The 17,628-nt window shown below is 42.9% G+C and overlaps 1 protein-coding gene across 1 annotated transcript; it reads right to left on the reverse strand.

The window, feature by feature from the left end:
* Positions 1-1,819: 1,819 nt before the first annotated feature.
* enc3 (ectodermal-neural cortex 3) lies at positions 1,820-13,975 on the reverse strand. The gene is made up of 4 exons (XM_042417428.1): positions 13,672-13,975; positions 11,383-12,417; positions 10,498-11,273; positions 1,820-3,367 (listed from the first exon to the last, which is right to left on the reverse strand). Exons 2-3 carry the CDS (start codon positions 12,403-12,405, stop codon positions 10,527-10,529), a joined length of 1,770 nt encoding a protein of 589 aa, XP_042273362.1. The 5' UTR covers positions 12,406-12,417; positions 13,672-13,975; the 3' UTR covers positions 1,820-3,367; positions 10,498-10,526.
* Positions 13,976-17,628: the final 3,653 nt, after the last annotated feature.

Genomic DNA, 17,628 nt, shown 5'->3' on the forward strand with positions numbered 1-17,628 from the left:
TCAGAGCACAACTTGCAAACAGCTTGCAAAACATTCAGCAGGCTGTTTCCCTCGAGTCACTCAGTCTACATTTTATTTTGCTCCCTCCTTCTTGCCATCACACACACACACACACACACACACACACACACACACTGATGTAGGTAACTCATCTTCTTCTTCATCTTTTCCGACCAAAGCACAGTGGTGAGTGGAGATGGAGATGAGTGGTGAGGAAAAACTGAACAAGAGGTTCAAAATGTTAGTGATGGCCTAAAAGGACAGTTAGTACGCACACAGTAACCTTTAGTAAAGGTTAAACTTTATTTTTAATCCTGTAATAAAAAACAAGTGTAGGTCTACCAGAGCAGATGTTTCAGTGTTTTTCATGAGCGTTCAGTCATATTGTCAGATTTCTCCTCCTCTTCCCTCATCTTTTTTTAAACCACACTTTGCCCAAAGTCACTCAAAACAGCCACATAACATGTTTTCAAATCAACCATTTAAGGTCCATTTACTAGCTTTTTTTGGAGCTCTCAACTGAGCTTTTAAACTTTCTCAATCTGCTGAGGAAAGATTGCCGAAAAGAAAGTAAACGGACCCTGAGTTAAGATGTTTTTGTTGTTTTTTGGTCAATTTAATGTTTCCAAGGTCAAGAATGAAAATCCAAACTGAAAGAACAGTCTGTATTTCATCAAACCATGACAGTAAACGATGTTACATTACATTTACTGGGCAGACGCTTTTGTCCAAAGCGACTTACAATAAGTGGTTACAGTGTAATATATTCAAACTCAAAAGGCACAAGAACCTTAAAACTTGAAGTGCAAACCTCCTAAATAAACAGTTAAAAGTACATTAGAGAGCTACAACTCACTGTTCAAACACCAAAATAGATTTATAACATGTGCAGGGCCTCCATTAACATAAGAAGACTGGTGATGGACTTTTTTTAGTAATAATTTTTTGGCACTTTATATCCATGTGGATTTCTCTTTTGATTAGTAAAACAATAATTTCACTTATAGCCACTTCACCAGACCTTTAAAGATTCCTCTACTTGGTGTTTAAATAATCTGTTGTCAGATCCTCTGAGGGACAAATGCTCTGACCAAAACAGCAGTTTGCTTTGCTTTCCAGAAACTCAAATTTAATGAAAAGTGAGAGAAAGAGCCGTCAAGTGATGCCCGATTTCAGACTGGAAGTGGCTTGTTTAAACACTGCAAGCAAAGATGGCTCAGTAGCAGCTCAGACGTCACAAACATCTCCCAAACTATGAGCCTGCAGGCAGCACATCCAGAACCACCTCCCTGAACCTGAGTGTGGGTACATTCCTCTCTGGCTTTCCTCCCTGCCAGTCTGTACAAATACGCCAACCAGACTTCTTCCCATCCAACGCCCAGTCTGGACTTCAGCGGTTTCTCACGTAAACCTGCAGCTGCGGAGTGAGAGGTATGAAGGCGCATCACCTGACTTAACACTGTGTGGCATTATCACATTCTTCAAGCTTTGAGGGTTATAATGTGTGTGCACATCTTAAAATGGTGAGCAGCAGAGGCTTGCACTTCACATACCACATAACCATGATGTGTGATATTGCTACGACAAGGGGGTATTATAAGATAGAGCGTGGACTGTTCATCTGACTGAGTCCTCAGCTCACAGACAGACAGGAGGAAAGAGACGGGTGTTCCTGGTAAAAAACCACTCCTAACCTGCGTTTGGAAACTATTCAGGGCACGTTAAGAGTACCTGTGATTATATGGCTGCCCACGCTGTTTTAATGACACAGCTGCCAAATTCCAATCATTCCCTGGAAAACAGAGGAAAAACAACGGAGTACGTTTTCAACAAGATGCCATTTATTGACACGATGAACTGTAGAAACATGGACAAGACGTGAACTAACAGATGGTCTATCAGTAATAGCTTAATATATCAGAATGTTTGATACATCGGAGACTTGCACACAGAGCAAATGAAGTCTGTTGAAAGAGAAATAACTCAATTATTTGCTACAAAAAGGCTTTGATTATTCACACTACCCGTGCTGGGCTAAGACAAAGATACAAAATTAAGACCATTAAGAGATTTCTTTGTACAAATTGTGCAAATCAAAGGCTTCTAGAAATTAATTACAAAGCAAATATACAAACTACACACAAGAGACTTCTATTTAAAAAAAAAGGTACTCAAATATGAAATGAAGCTACAAATTATTTTTTAACTACTTTGGGCACACTTAACTTGTGTTATTTCAGTCCAGAATAACACTAAGGTTAGCTATTCAGCTTTTGGCAATATTTGTGTTTTAAATATGACCGCTGCAGTGAAGCGCAATCATACAACGTACGGATGTCTTCTAAAATAAGAGTTCTCAAAAATAGTATATTCACAAAAACATTTAAAAACAGAAAACTAAGAGATTACCTTTCCTTGAACAAATACAGGCAATGCCCATCTATACAGAAAACAAACTATACATAACCCTGAGACACAAAACACAGAAAGAAAAAATGACACGACTGGCAAAAATCATCTCTTGAAATAACATCTTGAAACAAAAAAGTAACTTCTTCAACCGTAATCGGCCACATTCTCTCTCTTGCGAGCGTGTATTTTAAGTGGAGGAGGAAGATACAAATTTAGCTCACCAAAATTGAGGGAAGCCCAAGTCCAAAAGTTTAAAAATACAGACAGGAAGATTGTTTCTGTGCACAAAATCATACACTTCCCCAAATGTCTTCTCTCCTTCCTTGTACGCCTGGCAGAGCAAAGGTCTAATTCAGTCTATCAGCAGTCCAAATAAATTACACCTGAGTACACGCCCTGTGTCGGGAGGCCAGCTGACTTTCCTTTTTAGTTAACTGTAAAACATCGTGTCGTTAAACTGCTAATCTAGTGGCGGGATGATGTTTGATGTTGGGAGTGAGTCAGTTGAGCAGTACAGGGCTGACACACAGTCACAGTAGCTTATTCGCCCCAGGAAGTGGAAAAAGAGAAAGTTTCTGTGCAGAGATCACTCCAAGGCAGACCAAACATTCCTAATGCCCAGAGCACACATCTCTGCTATCGCTGTGTCTCCCGGCTGTGCTTGGCATGTTATACAGAGACGACCGTGAAGGCCCCGCAGTGGCTACATGGGAAAGTTACACAAGAAGTATGAGTAAACAGATCAGGTGGAAAGAGGCCGGGGGCGGGCAGGCGAGGAGACTTCCAGTCTCTGGGCTGTTTCCAGGAATCAAGCCTTCAGTCCACTGAAGATACTGTGAATCAGGCTGGATAGACCCACAGCAGGAACACACAGACCCTTCCTCTTCTTCCTCCTCCTCCTCGCTGCAGCCAGTGTAGGGAGACACATGCCTGCATACCAGACACCACGGCTGATCTAGGAAAAGAGACAGGGTGACAGAGATAGATTAATGCTCCAGTCCTTAATGTTCAAGTCCTGTGAACTGCTGTATGAGGACCCTGTGAAGGCCGATCACATGACCAGAGGGGCGGCCTGGATATTCTCAGGGAACAGAAAAAGGAATGCAGAGACTTCTGTCCTCCGGGCTACACATCAGCTTATCACCATGCCATTTTATCAGGCTTACCCACATAGCGTTAATAATGCCCCAGGACGGCCCGTTATTTAACCAAAGTCCTCCTGGCATGTGGGATTAAGCTGCTCAAGCCATTTATGTCGCTTGGTAATAAATATCTGAGGGTGGCAGTGGAGAGGACTCCTCTCTGTAGAAATAAGCTTCTCTGGATTCAGAAGAGGCGGTGATAAAAAACACAGACATTCCTAAACCATCTGCTTCATCCGGATATAATTCATACAGAATGAGGCCTTCTTATGGTTCAATTTTCAAATTCCTGCATGTGTTAAGCACCTTTTTTTTTTTACTACAAACACTCCTGAATTCTTTGGAATCTCTCGTCTCCGGCTTTCTCTGCAACCTCAGATACTTCGGTGTCTAATTTGGTGGATATTTGGAAAGAAATGTGATGTTTATCTCTGATTTGCATGTTTTTGATGATAACTCAGGGTGTGTGTGTGTGTGTGTGTGTGTGTGTGTGTGTGTGTAGAGCAGAGGGGAAGAGAGTTGACAGTTACAGGCAGCCTCTGCTCGGGGCTTGTTTGGATAACCTAATGAGCTCTAATTTCCATGGCTGACAAAGCCGGCCGATACTACAGAAGCCTTCACTGATCCATATGCATCTGCTGCTGTTGTGAATACACCGCCCGAGGCTTAACAGTAGGACACAGCCAGAGCACCACACTACAGGAACCACAACAGGGAGGCAACAAACAAGCTTCATATTGAGCAGCAGAAGTGAAATATTGTCATATAGGTTGAATTAAATATAGGATCTTGCATTAAACCAGCTTGCTAAGCTTTGCATGACTTGTTTGTACATAGTAAATGCAAAGAAGGTTGCACATTTTCAGTTGAAAGGCCTTACGGCAGAAACAGACTAGGGCTGGATATAATCTGTAGTTTTTTGAACTAGGGCCGATGCATTACTCCAGTTTTGGTACTAATACTAAAAGTTTTCATGACAAAATCCCATCATTTACCTCCTTGAACTCCCCAACCAAACCCCATTCCTTTAACAAAAGACTCCAAGTCCCAAATTGTCTTAACAAAAGCAGATGCACAAGAACTTTGCCTAAATTCAATCGTCAAAATTTGGAAACATTTTTATTTAAAGCAGGAACTGGCTGATGAAGGTAAACAAAACAAATAAACAAACTTATAAATCTGACCATTCAGTGTCATATTTCAGTACTTAACAGTTCAGAAAAGGTATTTGAGTTTGATACTCGGCCCTAAAACCGACCGGTTAGCGTACATTCACTGCAAGACAAACTCTGCTCACCCTTTCTGATCAAAGCCCGAGTGAGGCAGCAGCACTTATCACGTGCAACTGCAAGCCTGATGGAAGTTTCCACTGCTGCTCTGTGTGTACATAAGCATGGGTCACTGCCTGCTCTTCTCCAGTTCTGCTGCTGCTGCTGCTGCTGGTCTAATCTCTCTGAAGTGCAGATAATGAGGAACATGCCTCTGAATCTTAAATACTCTCTGCTGAGCTCCAACCATCGCAATATCACTCATAAGAGTTGCAGCTTTACCTTTCAGTCGTCTATCTCTGTCTACATCTATGCCGTCGAGCCAGCTGCATGATCTGAACTCAGGTCAACGATGTGAAGAAGGTGCAGAGTTTATTACAGTCAGTATTGCACAGATTAAAAAGACTTCTTCTGTAATTTCTTGTGCATTACTGAACTTCTTCAACATGAATAGCAGTCCAGAGAGGTCAAAAAGTTGGACTGTCAAAAAGTATTCCACAGAGATACACTTTGACCTACAAAGGTTATATGTCTGTCATCACTAGTGCATCCATCAAACAACACCATCCCTGTCTAACATCATCATACTTCAGCTCTGTCAGCCACAACAAGGCTCCTGTTGTCACCAGAAATGATCTCCGGCCCGTCTCACCGTTCCTTCATTACTACCCGTCATGTCAACATCAGTTATACACTGGACACACTGTTCACCTTTCACCCATATTAGTGACGACGGTCGTTTGTATAGACGTCTCATCCTGATTCACATTGAAACTTTGTGTTTTTACATTCTCGCTGTAGCAAAGTAAGTAAACTGACCTTCACAAATTAAATGTTTTGAGTGAATAAGAGTTGGATGTGAACAGGTGGCGGGGTTAATAACTGTCACCCAGATGCCCTGTGTGCTTCTTCGGTCTGGCCCGCTGCAGGAACCACAGTGTGCTGCTGGGAGGGACGGAGGGAGTCCATGTGTCCTTCAGCAGACTGAACAGATGGTCTGGGAATGAAGTGATTGGATCTGGTTCTCTGAGATTTAACCTGACTCACTCTTGTCTGCTCCCATCATATATCTTTCTCCTCAAATATTAAGCTTTTGTACGACTTAAAAATTACACACCGTCCAGCTGAGATGGCACACAGACCATGACATTAGATCACATTTATCAAATGAATGACACGTGTATCGCGCCATTCATCTCCATTTTCTTTCAGCTCGGTCGCGGCGTGGACTGCATCTGCGTCTTCCAGAGACCCAATTACCCACGATACACAGAACCAAAGCTAACTCCCCTTTTCTTAATCTGTCCCTTGTGTCCAACATGGCCTGTGCCATGTTTACTAATGACCACCTAGAATTCCACTGTATTGATTCATGTGTGAATAACAGTCACTTCATTTACATGAGCTTGTATTATTTTCAGGGACAAATAAAAGACTCTGAGATGAGCTCAGAGAGAGAGACACACACACACAAGCGTCTTGGTACAGCTGCAAAGCCTAATGAGCCACGTCTTGATGAATTCTCGCAGAAACGTTAGTCTCCGGTTTTAAGACTGGAACAAAGAGGGCCTCTGTAACTGAATACGCGCCACTTCAGTACTACTTCAGAGGCGCAAATATTACGTAATTCAGATTAATTACCAGGCAGACACACTCTGTCCCATCCCAGCTGGCTTCCTGAAGAGGCCCCTGTAACTGTATGACAGCTCGTCTCTTTTTGAGAGTGTAATCAAATTAGTCTGGGTGATTATTCAGCCATTTTAAGCATCTTTCCCCCTTTTCCTTTTTGTTACTCGCAGCATGGAGAAAAGACCAATAAAAACTCCATTAAGTTTATGCATATTCAAGGAGTCGCGCCGAGGGCTGTAATGTGGCAGATTGATTACTCGAGGGACTGGAGACGAAGTGTGTGTGTGCACGTGCTACCTCTAACGGTGTATGTGTGTGTGTGTCGTTGTTGTACACAGATGCCACAATAAAAGCTTCATTCAGCTTGTGTTCCTGGTGGCCCTCACAGTGAGGCATTAATAAAACATTAGTATTGAGTGACTGGGGCCTCTGCACTCCTCCTCCATGATCCCACCGTGACCTTTTCATTTTACAGCAGCTGTCTGGGGATGCAGAGAGCCCGCCAAGGACTCCCTCGGTGACCCATGCCCTCTCCAGGTGTACCCTATCACACAGAGCCGTGCCCACCTCGTGAGGGCTTCGGTTGAAGCCGTTAAAAAAAGGAGAATGCTGCTTATGTCTGTGAGTGGAGAGAGGTGACGAGGAGGGAGGGATGGAGAAGGAGAAGGGAGGAGGAGGAGGGGGCGCTGAGAAAACAAAGGCTCAAGCATATATAATAGTCATTTCTGGGGCCGCCACAGTTCAGTGGTTTAAAGAGAGAGACTGTGCTGAACTTTGTGCAGGGATCTCCGGTTACATCCTGGTACCAACAACTGACCAGATTACACCCTGACGCTACTCTGCCAACTACCTCCAAAACACACACTGAAATATAATTTGAAGCCTTGCTGGCAACTGTCAAGACTGTAAAGGAAAAAGTCAAAATATGGAAATTAAATCCGCATGTTTTTAGTGCGTTTGAGAATGTTAAAAGTTTATTTGCCTCTCCCCCTCCTGACCATAACAAATACGAGCCATAATGCTTTTACTTTTACAAATACTTTTCCATCAACAGCGGGTTCTGGCTTGGCCCTGGAGTCTGTGGTTAGTCACATCTGGTGGAATAGCACAGCAGGGCTACAAACTACAGTAGGTGGTGACAAAAAGACCAGAAAGGCTGGTAATCCCATACAGGATTGAAATGCCTCAACCGCAAGGCAACATTAACAAATCTTTACTAATGGGAATGCAGGCCACACCTTCATTCCTCCCAAATTAGAGTAAGGATGGCTGGCTGTTTAAAGGACAAGCAATGCCAGCAATGCAACTGCCTGTGTGTGTGTGTGTGTGTGTGAGCGTGTGTGAGAGAGACTAAATAGTATGCGTGGAAAACGAGTGGTTTCACAACTGTGTAAAAACTCAAAACACTACTAGTGAATACTTGAACAGCTGACTGGTGGTTTTCGGCCCTGTACACGTAAAAGGAGTGCATGCACACACATAAACACACACACACACACACACACTCGCAATTATTTTTCCTCTCTGACCCCAGCTGAAAGTTGACAGCCTCAGGAGCAAAGTATTTTTAGGCAGGCGTTAGTCTCGGCTGCCAAATGGTGCAAAATATAGCTTAGCTTCTTCTGGTCTTACTCGCCCTCCACTTCTTCTCCTTCTCTCTCTCTCTCTTTCTGTGTGTGGGTGTGTGCGCACGTCTTGTTGTTCCCTAGATTTTTGCCACTTCAGCCCTCCTCTCAAGTCCCACTGTTGCGGGCGAGAGAGAAACAAGCAGCGTCAGGGTAGGACGCCTGCTTAACAAGCGAGACTTGTGGAAATCTGAGCTTTTTCCATCTCTGCTGTAATTAAACATAAAGGCAGTCGGCAGTGGGATGGGAGCTACGGTAACTGCAAGCGTTCATAGGGATGCAGCGCCTTGATCTTTCATAGCCAGCCTGTCTGTCTCCATCCCAGCCCCAAAAACCTTGGCTACCATGGAGACAGTGGTCCATACCAGCAGCCTCGTAACACTAAGTCCCCAGCTCCATCAGATCCAGCTGTTTACTGTAGACACAAGTCACACATAAGCCCTCAGCTTCTCACTTGCTTCCGCTCAGCTTCAGAGTTCTTGGCAGCATAACAAAGAGCTCATTTGGAGACACTTCCCTGTTTGCCAGACAGAAAAAGCAGTTGTTTTGCAATATAGAGGACAGTGATCTATTCAAATCTCAGTCACGGACGCTGACCAATCTACCAAACTGAAAATAACTAAGTATGGATCAATATAGATATATATATTCATATTTACATCAGCGTCACTGATGGAGTTTATTTCTTGATAACTAAAAAGCCTTTGAAAGTCAACTGTTAAGGGGGCACTGAAATAAATGCAAACACCACAAGTTTTTATAATATGATCATGAATTTGCAAGCCAGATGTTTTCATGAGTGTATGATTCACATTCATGATTTGTATTCATGTTGTTGAGAACATTTGCTAACAAAGGTTGTTCCAGTCTAGTTTAAAGCAACACTTTGACATTTTGGGAAATTCACTTCTTTGCTTTCTTGGTGAGTTATTGATACTCTAAACTTCTCAACTCTCAGTAGAAAAGTGAACAGACTGGAGCTTTATGTCAAATAGACTGCATTAGACCAGTGACCCTATTAGACAAAATAATAGGACAGACGTGCATTGTGAAAGCTCAGTGAATCTAGTTGGTGTAATAAAACCCTGCCCTGTTCTTTCTTTGAAATTTCATTGCTCTAATAAAGATAAAACCATAAACCAACAATAAAGATGCAACAGAGTCTGAGCTTTTAAAAGCAAATCCAATGACTGGCGCAGCAATGAATTATTTTCCATTGATTGCATCAGGGCTATAAGATAATATAAATACGATCAAAGGACGGGCTTTGTGCCATGAAACTTAAAACTTCCTCTAACACCATCGGGCTCACTCAAAAACAACCAGCAAATCTTCGAAATATCAGTGAATTTCCAGTTCCTTTTTAATCTCCTAGCCCCTCCGTCCCTCTGGCCGAGCTCACCCTGTGAAAACACCTCAGGAAAAATGTATCATCTCTTATCTAACAAGAAGCTGTGAAAACTGCCACCTGTCGTTCCTTCGGGCAGATTAGGCTGAGCATTTATTCACTGTTATGGCATGTTGCATTTCAGTCAATCATATTTTCATACCCCCCCCTCCATACCTCCCCCCTAAAATTCTTGATAAGATCTGATCTAACTTTTTTTACTTCAAGCAGATTACTCTTCCATCTGAACATATGGTACTGAAATAAGTTTTTATTATCCTGTAAAGCACTGTGTAAACATAATTTAAGAACAGGTGCTCTTAGTGTAAAAGTATATTATTTTTATTGAGAAAAATGGGTTAGGATTAGTTAAGTCTTTAGAAGTGCATCTATCTTTTTGTGGATACATATAAAAAGCCAATTAAACGTATTTTTAGGTTCTTTCTTTCTCACCAAAACCTCCTCGCCCTCCTCTGGCTCCAAGCTCCTTCATATGTCAAACACCATGTGTCACATCCCCTTATATACCTTGCAACTGTTTCAAGGTACTGACTGACTCATTACAGTTAACCCTGCGGAGCGTCCTTCCCTCTCGCCTTCCCCGTGCTACAAGCACAGACCTGATCCCCGCCTCTCCACCTCGCTCCCCTCAGTGACAGAGGTCTTATGTTGTAGCTCTCGCTCTGTAATTACCAGCACCGCTGACATTCCTCTTGTGCTCTAAACCAGGACTCCACCATGTTTATCCAACACCCAGCCGTCACAGCAGCTAGATAATGTGTAACTGTAACCACTAGCAACGCTGAAAACAGTCGGGGGTTTCAAACTGGCCTCGTCCAGTTTGGATTGACCTTCGTCTGGGTCTGTTAACTAACTGACAGCCTGGTTTGAATTAATTGAAAATATTCTGTTGTTTTTCATAAAGTGAGCTCCCATATATAGTATTATCTGAAAATAGGAGGGACACTATGAATAGCACGTATAATTGACATCTTGTTTGTTTGCGTCAGTTTAAAGAAACTGAAATTACTCACCGATGAAGCCTTGAAGAGTCAGTGTCTCTCTAGGCTGGGAGGTACTTCCATGTGCTGACGAATGCGGTGGGAATGAGTGAGTAGGGCACACTGGTCACACTGTCCCAAGAGTCCGATGATGGATCATAACAGTCTAATGTCTTACACCTCTGAGCCCCAAAGTAACCTCCAACCACATATAGTCTGTTTCCTGACGCCACTGCATGACAGCTGATCCGTTTGGCCGTTACGTCACCAAACTTTGACCACTGGTATGTCTCGCTGTTGAACCGGTACGCAGAGCTGGCTGAGAACTCTGTGTCACCCCCGATCACAACAACATGATTGCCGACCACGGCCGCTGCTGTGTAGCGCCACAGCTGTGGACAGGCAGCCGGTACTGACCACCGGTTCTGGCAAGGGTCAAAGCACTGGACCTTGGGATATTTGTCTCTGTTTACGCTGGTCCCTCCAAAGGCAAAGAGTTTGTTTTTCGCACCAACGACGGCAGCGTTGCTCACGCCTTCTCTGAGCGGAGCCACGAGGGTCCATTTATTTGTCTGAGGGTCGTACTGCTCCACCTGTTTGAGAGACACAGATGGAGAGGCAGGGAAGGATCCTGCAAGAGAAGTGTGTCCTCCCACAACAAACAGCATGTGGTCGAGCTCCGCAGACCCATGACCGAACCTGGCTACTAACATGGGTGCAGCTTTGGACCACTCATCGTGTAACGTGTCATAGACCCAGACATCTTTGGAGGCCCCATTCTCTGAGCCACGCCCTCCAGTAACATATACCTGAGACACAGGGAGAAAAAAAAAAATCACATTATAAGTACAACTGTAATATATATTTTTTAATTTTCATATAATCATTTTCATATCCAGATGTACATCACATGCGTACCTTGCAGCCAATGGCACAGGCGCTGCATTCTTTTCTGGGGCTGGGGATGTCTGTTTTGGGGGTGATCTCCTTGGTCTTGTTGTCGATCACGTAGACTTTGTCACACATGAACGTCTGTCCTCCCAGCAGCAGCAGGGCCTGGCTGACCTTTCTCGGTCGGGCACAGAACCCTGTTACGATACCGTCGTTCTGGAGGATCCTCATCTTACACCGCACAGCATCTTCAACGATCTCCCGGCCCACTTTGTGACACATGACCAGCTCCTCTGAAGCAACGTTCTTCAGCAGGTACGTCTCGGGGAGCAGCGCCAGACGGACACAGCGCAGCAGCTCAGGCAGCTCGCTGTGCCTCTGCTCCATGTCTGCCTTGACCCAGTCGATAACCGCCTCGTACACCAGGCTCTCATCCTCCACCTCCAGTTCCTCACTGAGGATCAGCTCCTGGACTTTATCTCTGGGCAGGTTCAGGAAGTCCTCTGTCTTGTAGAGGGTAGCAAAGTTTGCCAGGCACATTCGCCATGACAGCTCATACAGTCTCTGGCACTGGTGGGCATCTGACAGCAGCATCATCCCCAGACAGTTGGACTGGTGGAGGTTCTTTTCTAGAAAGTCTGCCGCTGCGTCCCTGATGTCGTGGAACTGAAGCATGTCACCGGCCTCGAGGAGTGACTCTGCGTTTTCCTCGTTAATGATGATTCGTGCTGAGTAGGCATAGTCAAGCAAGAGCTCCAGCACCTCCGGATGGAGAGAGTCGTGGAAGTTGACTTCAGCATCACGGCTCTCCCTGAGTCCGCCACTGAACATGGCCTCAAAATATCGACTACAGGAGGCCAGGACGGCCCGGTGGCAAGGGAAAGCCCGGTTCCCGGCTTTCAGCAAAACATCCGTGAAGACTTTTCGTTTGCGCAGCAGGTTGAGTTGGGTCAACAGGCTGTCAGCATGGGACGTCTTGTGGAAGAGATGGATATTCATGGAGCCGGAGCTAGAGCGAGACTTTCGGTTTTCGTGGTTACTGACGGACATCTTGACTTTGACCTGGGGAAGGTAATACAAAAGAATATATTTAAAAACAAGTGGGAAGAGCCACTGCTTCATATTTGTTTTATGATGGTGGAACCTGAGGAAGACATTTTATGAACGTCACACACCCTTCTTTTGATGTGAACACTCAAACAACACATTAGCAACACAGTATGCCAACAGCTGGCGAATGGTCTGCTCACAAATAAAACACTCATATCAGTCCGCTGTTTTACAACGGAAATGATCTTCGGACTTTCGGGAGATGAAAGGCGATCAGATGAGGAGCACACCCACAGAAAGCCACTGGGTGTACACTGTGTGGCACAGCCATTTCGAACTATAAAACATACATCAATGTCAGTATTCAAGCATGTGAGAACAAATCAGCTACATTCATACAAGCTCACTGTTATTAATGACAAGCGAAGAAGCAACACCTGGGTGTGTTGCCCCATATCACATCTTTCCACCCCTATAAACATTTCAGGGTTGTGAGTCACCTCCAACCACAGCGAGAGCTAATAAATTCTTGCCAGCTTGTTCTGTTCCCTTGCTGGATCTCATACAAGATGGTGCCAAAGGCAAAGCTTTCAAGCCCACATAAGATCTGACACCTCAGACCATCTCCTTAAGGATAAAAATTATGTAACCACTGTGCAACAGATTAAAAAAAAAATCTTTCTTTTGATCATCTGCAGTGGGGTTTGACAGGCTGTGTGGGATGCTAATCTGGGGGTAGAAACATTCATGCTACATTTACAATAAGATTAACTTTATTGCATCTTGAAGATAAATACTGTGCACAACTTGAAAACGACCAAATAAATATATTCGCTTAAAGGCTTCCATTGTTTCATAGCAGATAAATGTAAGTCGGCTATTCAATCCCACTGAAAAGGGGGGGTTGGGGTTTAGGGGGGGACTTCCGTGGAGGGACTCAGCGTGAAATCCAATTCGTTTTGTGCAGTAAATGTGAAACTACGGTCAGCACTTCAGCATGCGCTCAGCTTTCCTCCCAAGTTAGCAGCAGCCTGCAAACATCATCCAGGCTGCTACAACACACACACACACACACACACACACACACACACACACACACACACACACACACACACACACACACACACACACACATCAAAGGATCCCGTGTTTCAGTCTGTAACCAAACTTCTCACATTTCGGGAAGTTGCACAAATGTCAAACAAGCGTCGTTGATCGATGCTTCAGCAGGATTAATTAACATGTAATTAATTAATTAACGCTTACCTTGATAGGAGCAAAGCCGATCCGGATTCTTTATCTCGGCTTCAACTTGTTCAGCCGTTGGTTTTTGTTTGAAGTTGTGGCACAATTTAGACCAAATCCGCCTCCCGAGTTTAAAACTGTCCTAACCTAAACCGCTGGAAAACCGACGAGCCATTTGTCTCCGTGGCGAGTTTTGAGTTTACGCGATCAAAACAATGTAACAAAAGAAAAAAAAAGTTGGTGAGCTGTGTTTGCTCTCTGGAAGCCACGCAGCCTGCAGCAGAGCAACGAGCTGAGCGGAGCGCATAGAGAGAGAGAGAGAGAGAGAGAGAGAGAGAGAGAGAGAGAGAGAGAGCACAGAGCTCAGTGTGGCTCCTCCTACTCCTGCTGCTGCTGCCCAATGAGCTCAAACACATAAACATTGCTTTATTCTTTATCCCACTGCAGAGCCAGTAGTGTCACATATTACTGCCATAAAAACACAAAAACACCTGTCACCATGTTTCACCTGTTTCTCTTTTGAAAGAGCTCACAGAAGAAATTGTCTCATTTGTCACCATGGTGTCAAGGCAACAGGAAGGTAATTTACAGAGCTTTGACATTAAAAAGACTACATATAAAGGAAAAGAAATGTATATAAAGGCACATATAAATAGAATTAGTTTGTATAATAGAAAATAAGCTAAATGGTAATGAGATAAAATAGAAAGAATAAAAAAAGTCCAGTGGGAGATATGAATGAAAAGCCCCAAATTAGAAACAGAATATATTTCCTTATATTCAGAATACATAACATTGTCACGACCTTGTCTCGGGTCTGAGCCCCCACAATGCAGGCGAGCATCTACTGTGTCGAACACTGATTGAATCTCTAACAGTCTGCTCTGTAGCTGTGTGCAGGGTCGTGGTCAGGATTTTAGAAATACAGAGGTCATGAGTCCCTCCAACAAAGTGATCAGCATCTCTGCTCTGCCAAGCACCAGGATCAGCGCTGCCCCTGCTCAGCTCAGGGTGCCAGCTCCACATAACAAACAGTCTTAATGATCATATGATGGCAGGTTAAAGTCCATCTGAGGGACCATGAGATTGTTTCTTCAGCTGAATTCTTCACATTTTCTGTAGGATTTATGTACTCGTGAGGTTTACAGGAATTTATCAAGAATGCTCCTCGCTTCAGAATAAGAATCAGCCAAGTCAGCCTGCACAAACAATGAACTTCATGGGCTGCTTAAAAAAAGGTATAACACAGAAGATATGAACAGCAGGATAACAATAGTGAAGTAGAAACTTGAGAAAATAGTTGTGTATGTAACTTTTATCTGAGTAATAGATAAAAGTTAGTAATGGAAGTAGAATTTAAAGAAGTAGAGACTCAAGAAATAAATGTCTTCTCTGTGAAAGATACAGCAAAGAGTTCTTTGTTGAGACATGTCCAAACATGTCAACATGTCTTGCAGGGATAATTAATAACATTAATGATGGCTGTATTCCATTTAGATGTGCCAATTGCACAAAACCAGTTTCTGGTAATGTCTGTGCAGGCTGCTTTTTGGGGTACTAGGACACTTAAATGGAGCAGAGCAATGGTTAATGTTATTGGTTGCACCTGTGCTTTTCCTGCTGTGACAAGTTAAGCGTCTCTGCTGTTAAAAAGCAAACAAGAAAGAATTGTAGTCAGAGATGTCACAGATCTACTTATATAATTTAATGGATCACAGATATTTGTAATGTTGTAAGTCTCATTTTTATTCAAACAATAGAGACTCTGAGGACATTTGGGGGTGGCGGGGTTTGATGGGGTCATGAACAGCTGCTTTTGAAGATTAAAAGGTGCTGCTGTGTGTGTGTGAGTGCAAAAGAGACAGTCAGGGTTCCTTTTTATCTACTATTTGCTCTTTTTTCCTTAAAAGAGATTTAAATCTGAGAGCTTCTTATATCTCAAGTTATCAAATGTCTTTTCTTACACTTGAACTAACCACTCAACTCAACCAACCTCCAAATTTGACACCGATAAACACACTCATGGGTAATTCACCTTCTCGTAACCATTGTTGCCGGTGCTCATTTAAGCCTCCCATGAAGCTGATGGGGCCAAATGCTTTCATACACACAAGTGTGCCTAAAGGAGATTAAGAATTTAAGAAGATTAGATTAATGAACTCATGATTGTAATCTAGGGTTAATTCATTTTACTGCACTTTAACCCAACCCCTCCCCTCCCTCCTTTCAAGCCCTGTGGCTTGAAGCCAAACTGGTCAAAGGACTTATGTGTATGTGTGTGTGTTTGCATGTGAGTGGGTGCGAGCATTGTGTAACCGGTCATTAATTACTCTTAGGCCGGCACGCCACTAATCAGACCCCCCACAATTATTCCTCAGTGCCCCCCTGCATCGCAACAAGCCACTCACAGTGTCTGTTTAGATGACGGTAACCGTCACTCCATTGTTGCCTGCAGACTCACTGTACCACATATTTTTTTTACTCAAGGCAGGTGGTCTTCTCAGTGAGGTCATCCTATCTGAAACATAAGGAGAGGGGTCCTCAGAGGGGGTCATCCTCATGCCTCCTCATGGCCTCATGACTAAAAACAATGCAGAGGTTCTTATGTCTTTCTATTTCTGTAGTCAACTCCTGCTCTTCTTGTTATGTTAGTTTGAGGTAAATGTTTTATTTATTTACCCTTTCACCCAGAGCTAGTAGACAAGTTTAGTCTCTACTGAAATTTTAACTAATTCATCCATTTAAACAGAGCAATCGTACAATAACAAACTTGGAATGACTGACTATGAAAGTATAGATTTAAAATGAATTAAAGAAAATATGTCATATTTTAAATTATGTACTGTCTCTGCATGTATTATTTAATTTATCTTCAAATAGCCTGCCATGGAGAATCAGAATATAATACATGCTTGCTGCAGATTTATTTATTAATTTTATTATAACAAAAATTCAGCCAAAATAAACAAGACACAAAAAGATGGGTCGAAAACATAAAAATTTGAACGGCTAACCTCTGGCTGTAAAGAATGTATTAGAGGTAATTTATCACAAAGGCAATTAGCTTGCTCAATTCCTAGAGACTCAATCTCAATCTGTAATCCTAATCTCTCTTTTTTTTAATATAATTTGTATATTGTATTTTATTACTGTACTTGGAGTATTCATAATGTCAGTGTTGTTCTGTGGTTGTTCTGTTTTCCACTTTTGCGGACAATCAAGTCTATTCTATTCTATTGGAAGACAGAAAACAAACAAAATAGTCTATCCAGTAATTTCACTAAAATAATGCAATCTAATTTTAAAGGGTAATTGAATAATAAGTGCTGGACATAACCAAATGCTATTGTTGCTACAATGAAATGACTGAATATGCTAAGACTACTTGTTGAAACTGTTAATGGAAGATGGATGAATGATGGATGGATGATCATATGTATTGAAAATATACTTTCATCATTTGTTATATGTATCTGTTGGTTGCACATTTCAAGAAAAGTCTCCATTAGAAAACTTGAGTGGAGTGATTAAGTAGAGCATATCGCCACCTTGTGGCAACACGTGTACACGCAGGTTTTTGTAAAGGAGGGTGTGTGTGTGTGTGTGCTGACCATAAATGCTGACAAGCCATATATGTCTCTTAAAGTCCCCTTCCACTCAAATATATGTTTCTCTTCACGTTCCTACAGTTGAAGGTTTGAGCTTCACTGTGCAGAATGATGTATGTGCAGAGTTTGACCCATGAAGTCTGTTTCCACATTCATCTCCTGAAAGTGGAAAATTTCTCTGTGCTCATTGGAAATCAGATTTTTAGGGGTGGGCCTACAAGCAAGATGTGTGACATCACAACTAGTTTGGAGCCAATCCTGGTCCAATATTCAGCTTGGAAACCTGAGGCCTCTAGTGCACATACACTGAGAATGGACATCACAGTGAAATACGAGACCTCTTGGGTCCAGCAGTTAAACTTTAGAAATG

This window comes from Thunnus maccoyii, chromosome 7 (assembly GCF_910596095.1).
Source record: "Thunnus maccoyii chromosome 7, fThuMac1.1, whole genome shotgun sequence".
Lineage (NCBI taxonomy): Eukaryota > Metazoa > Chordata > Actinopteri > Scombriformes > Scombridae > Thunnus > Thunnus maccoyii.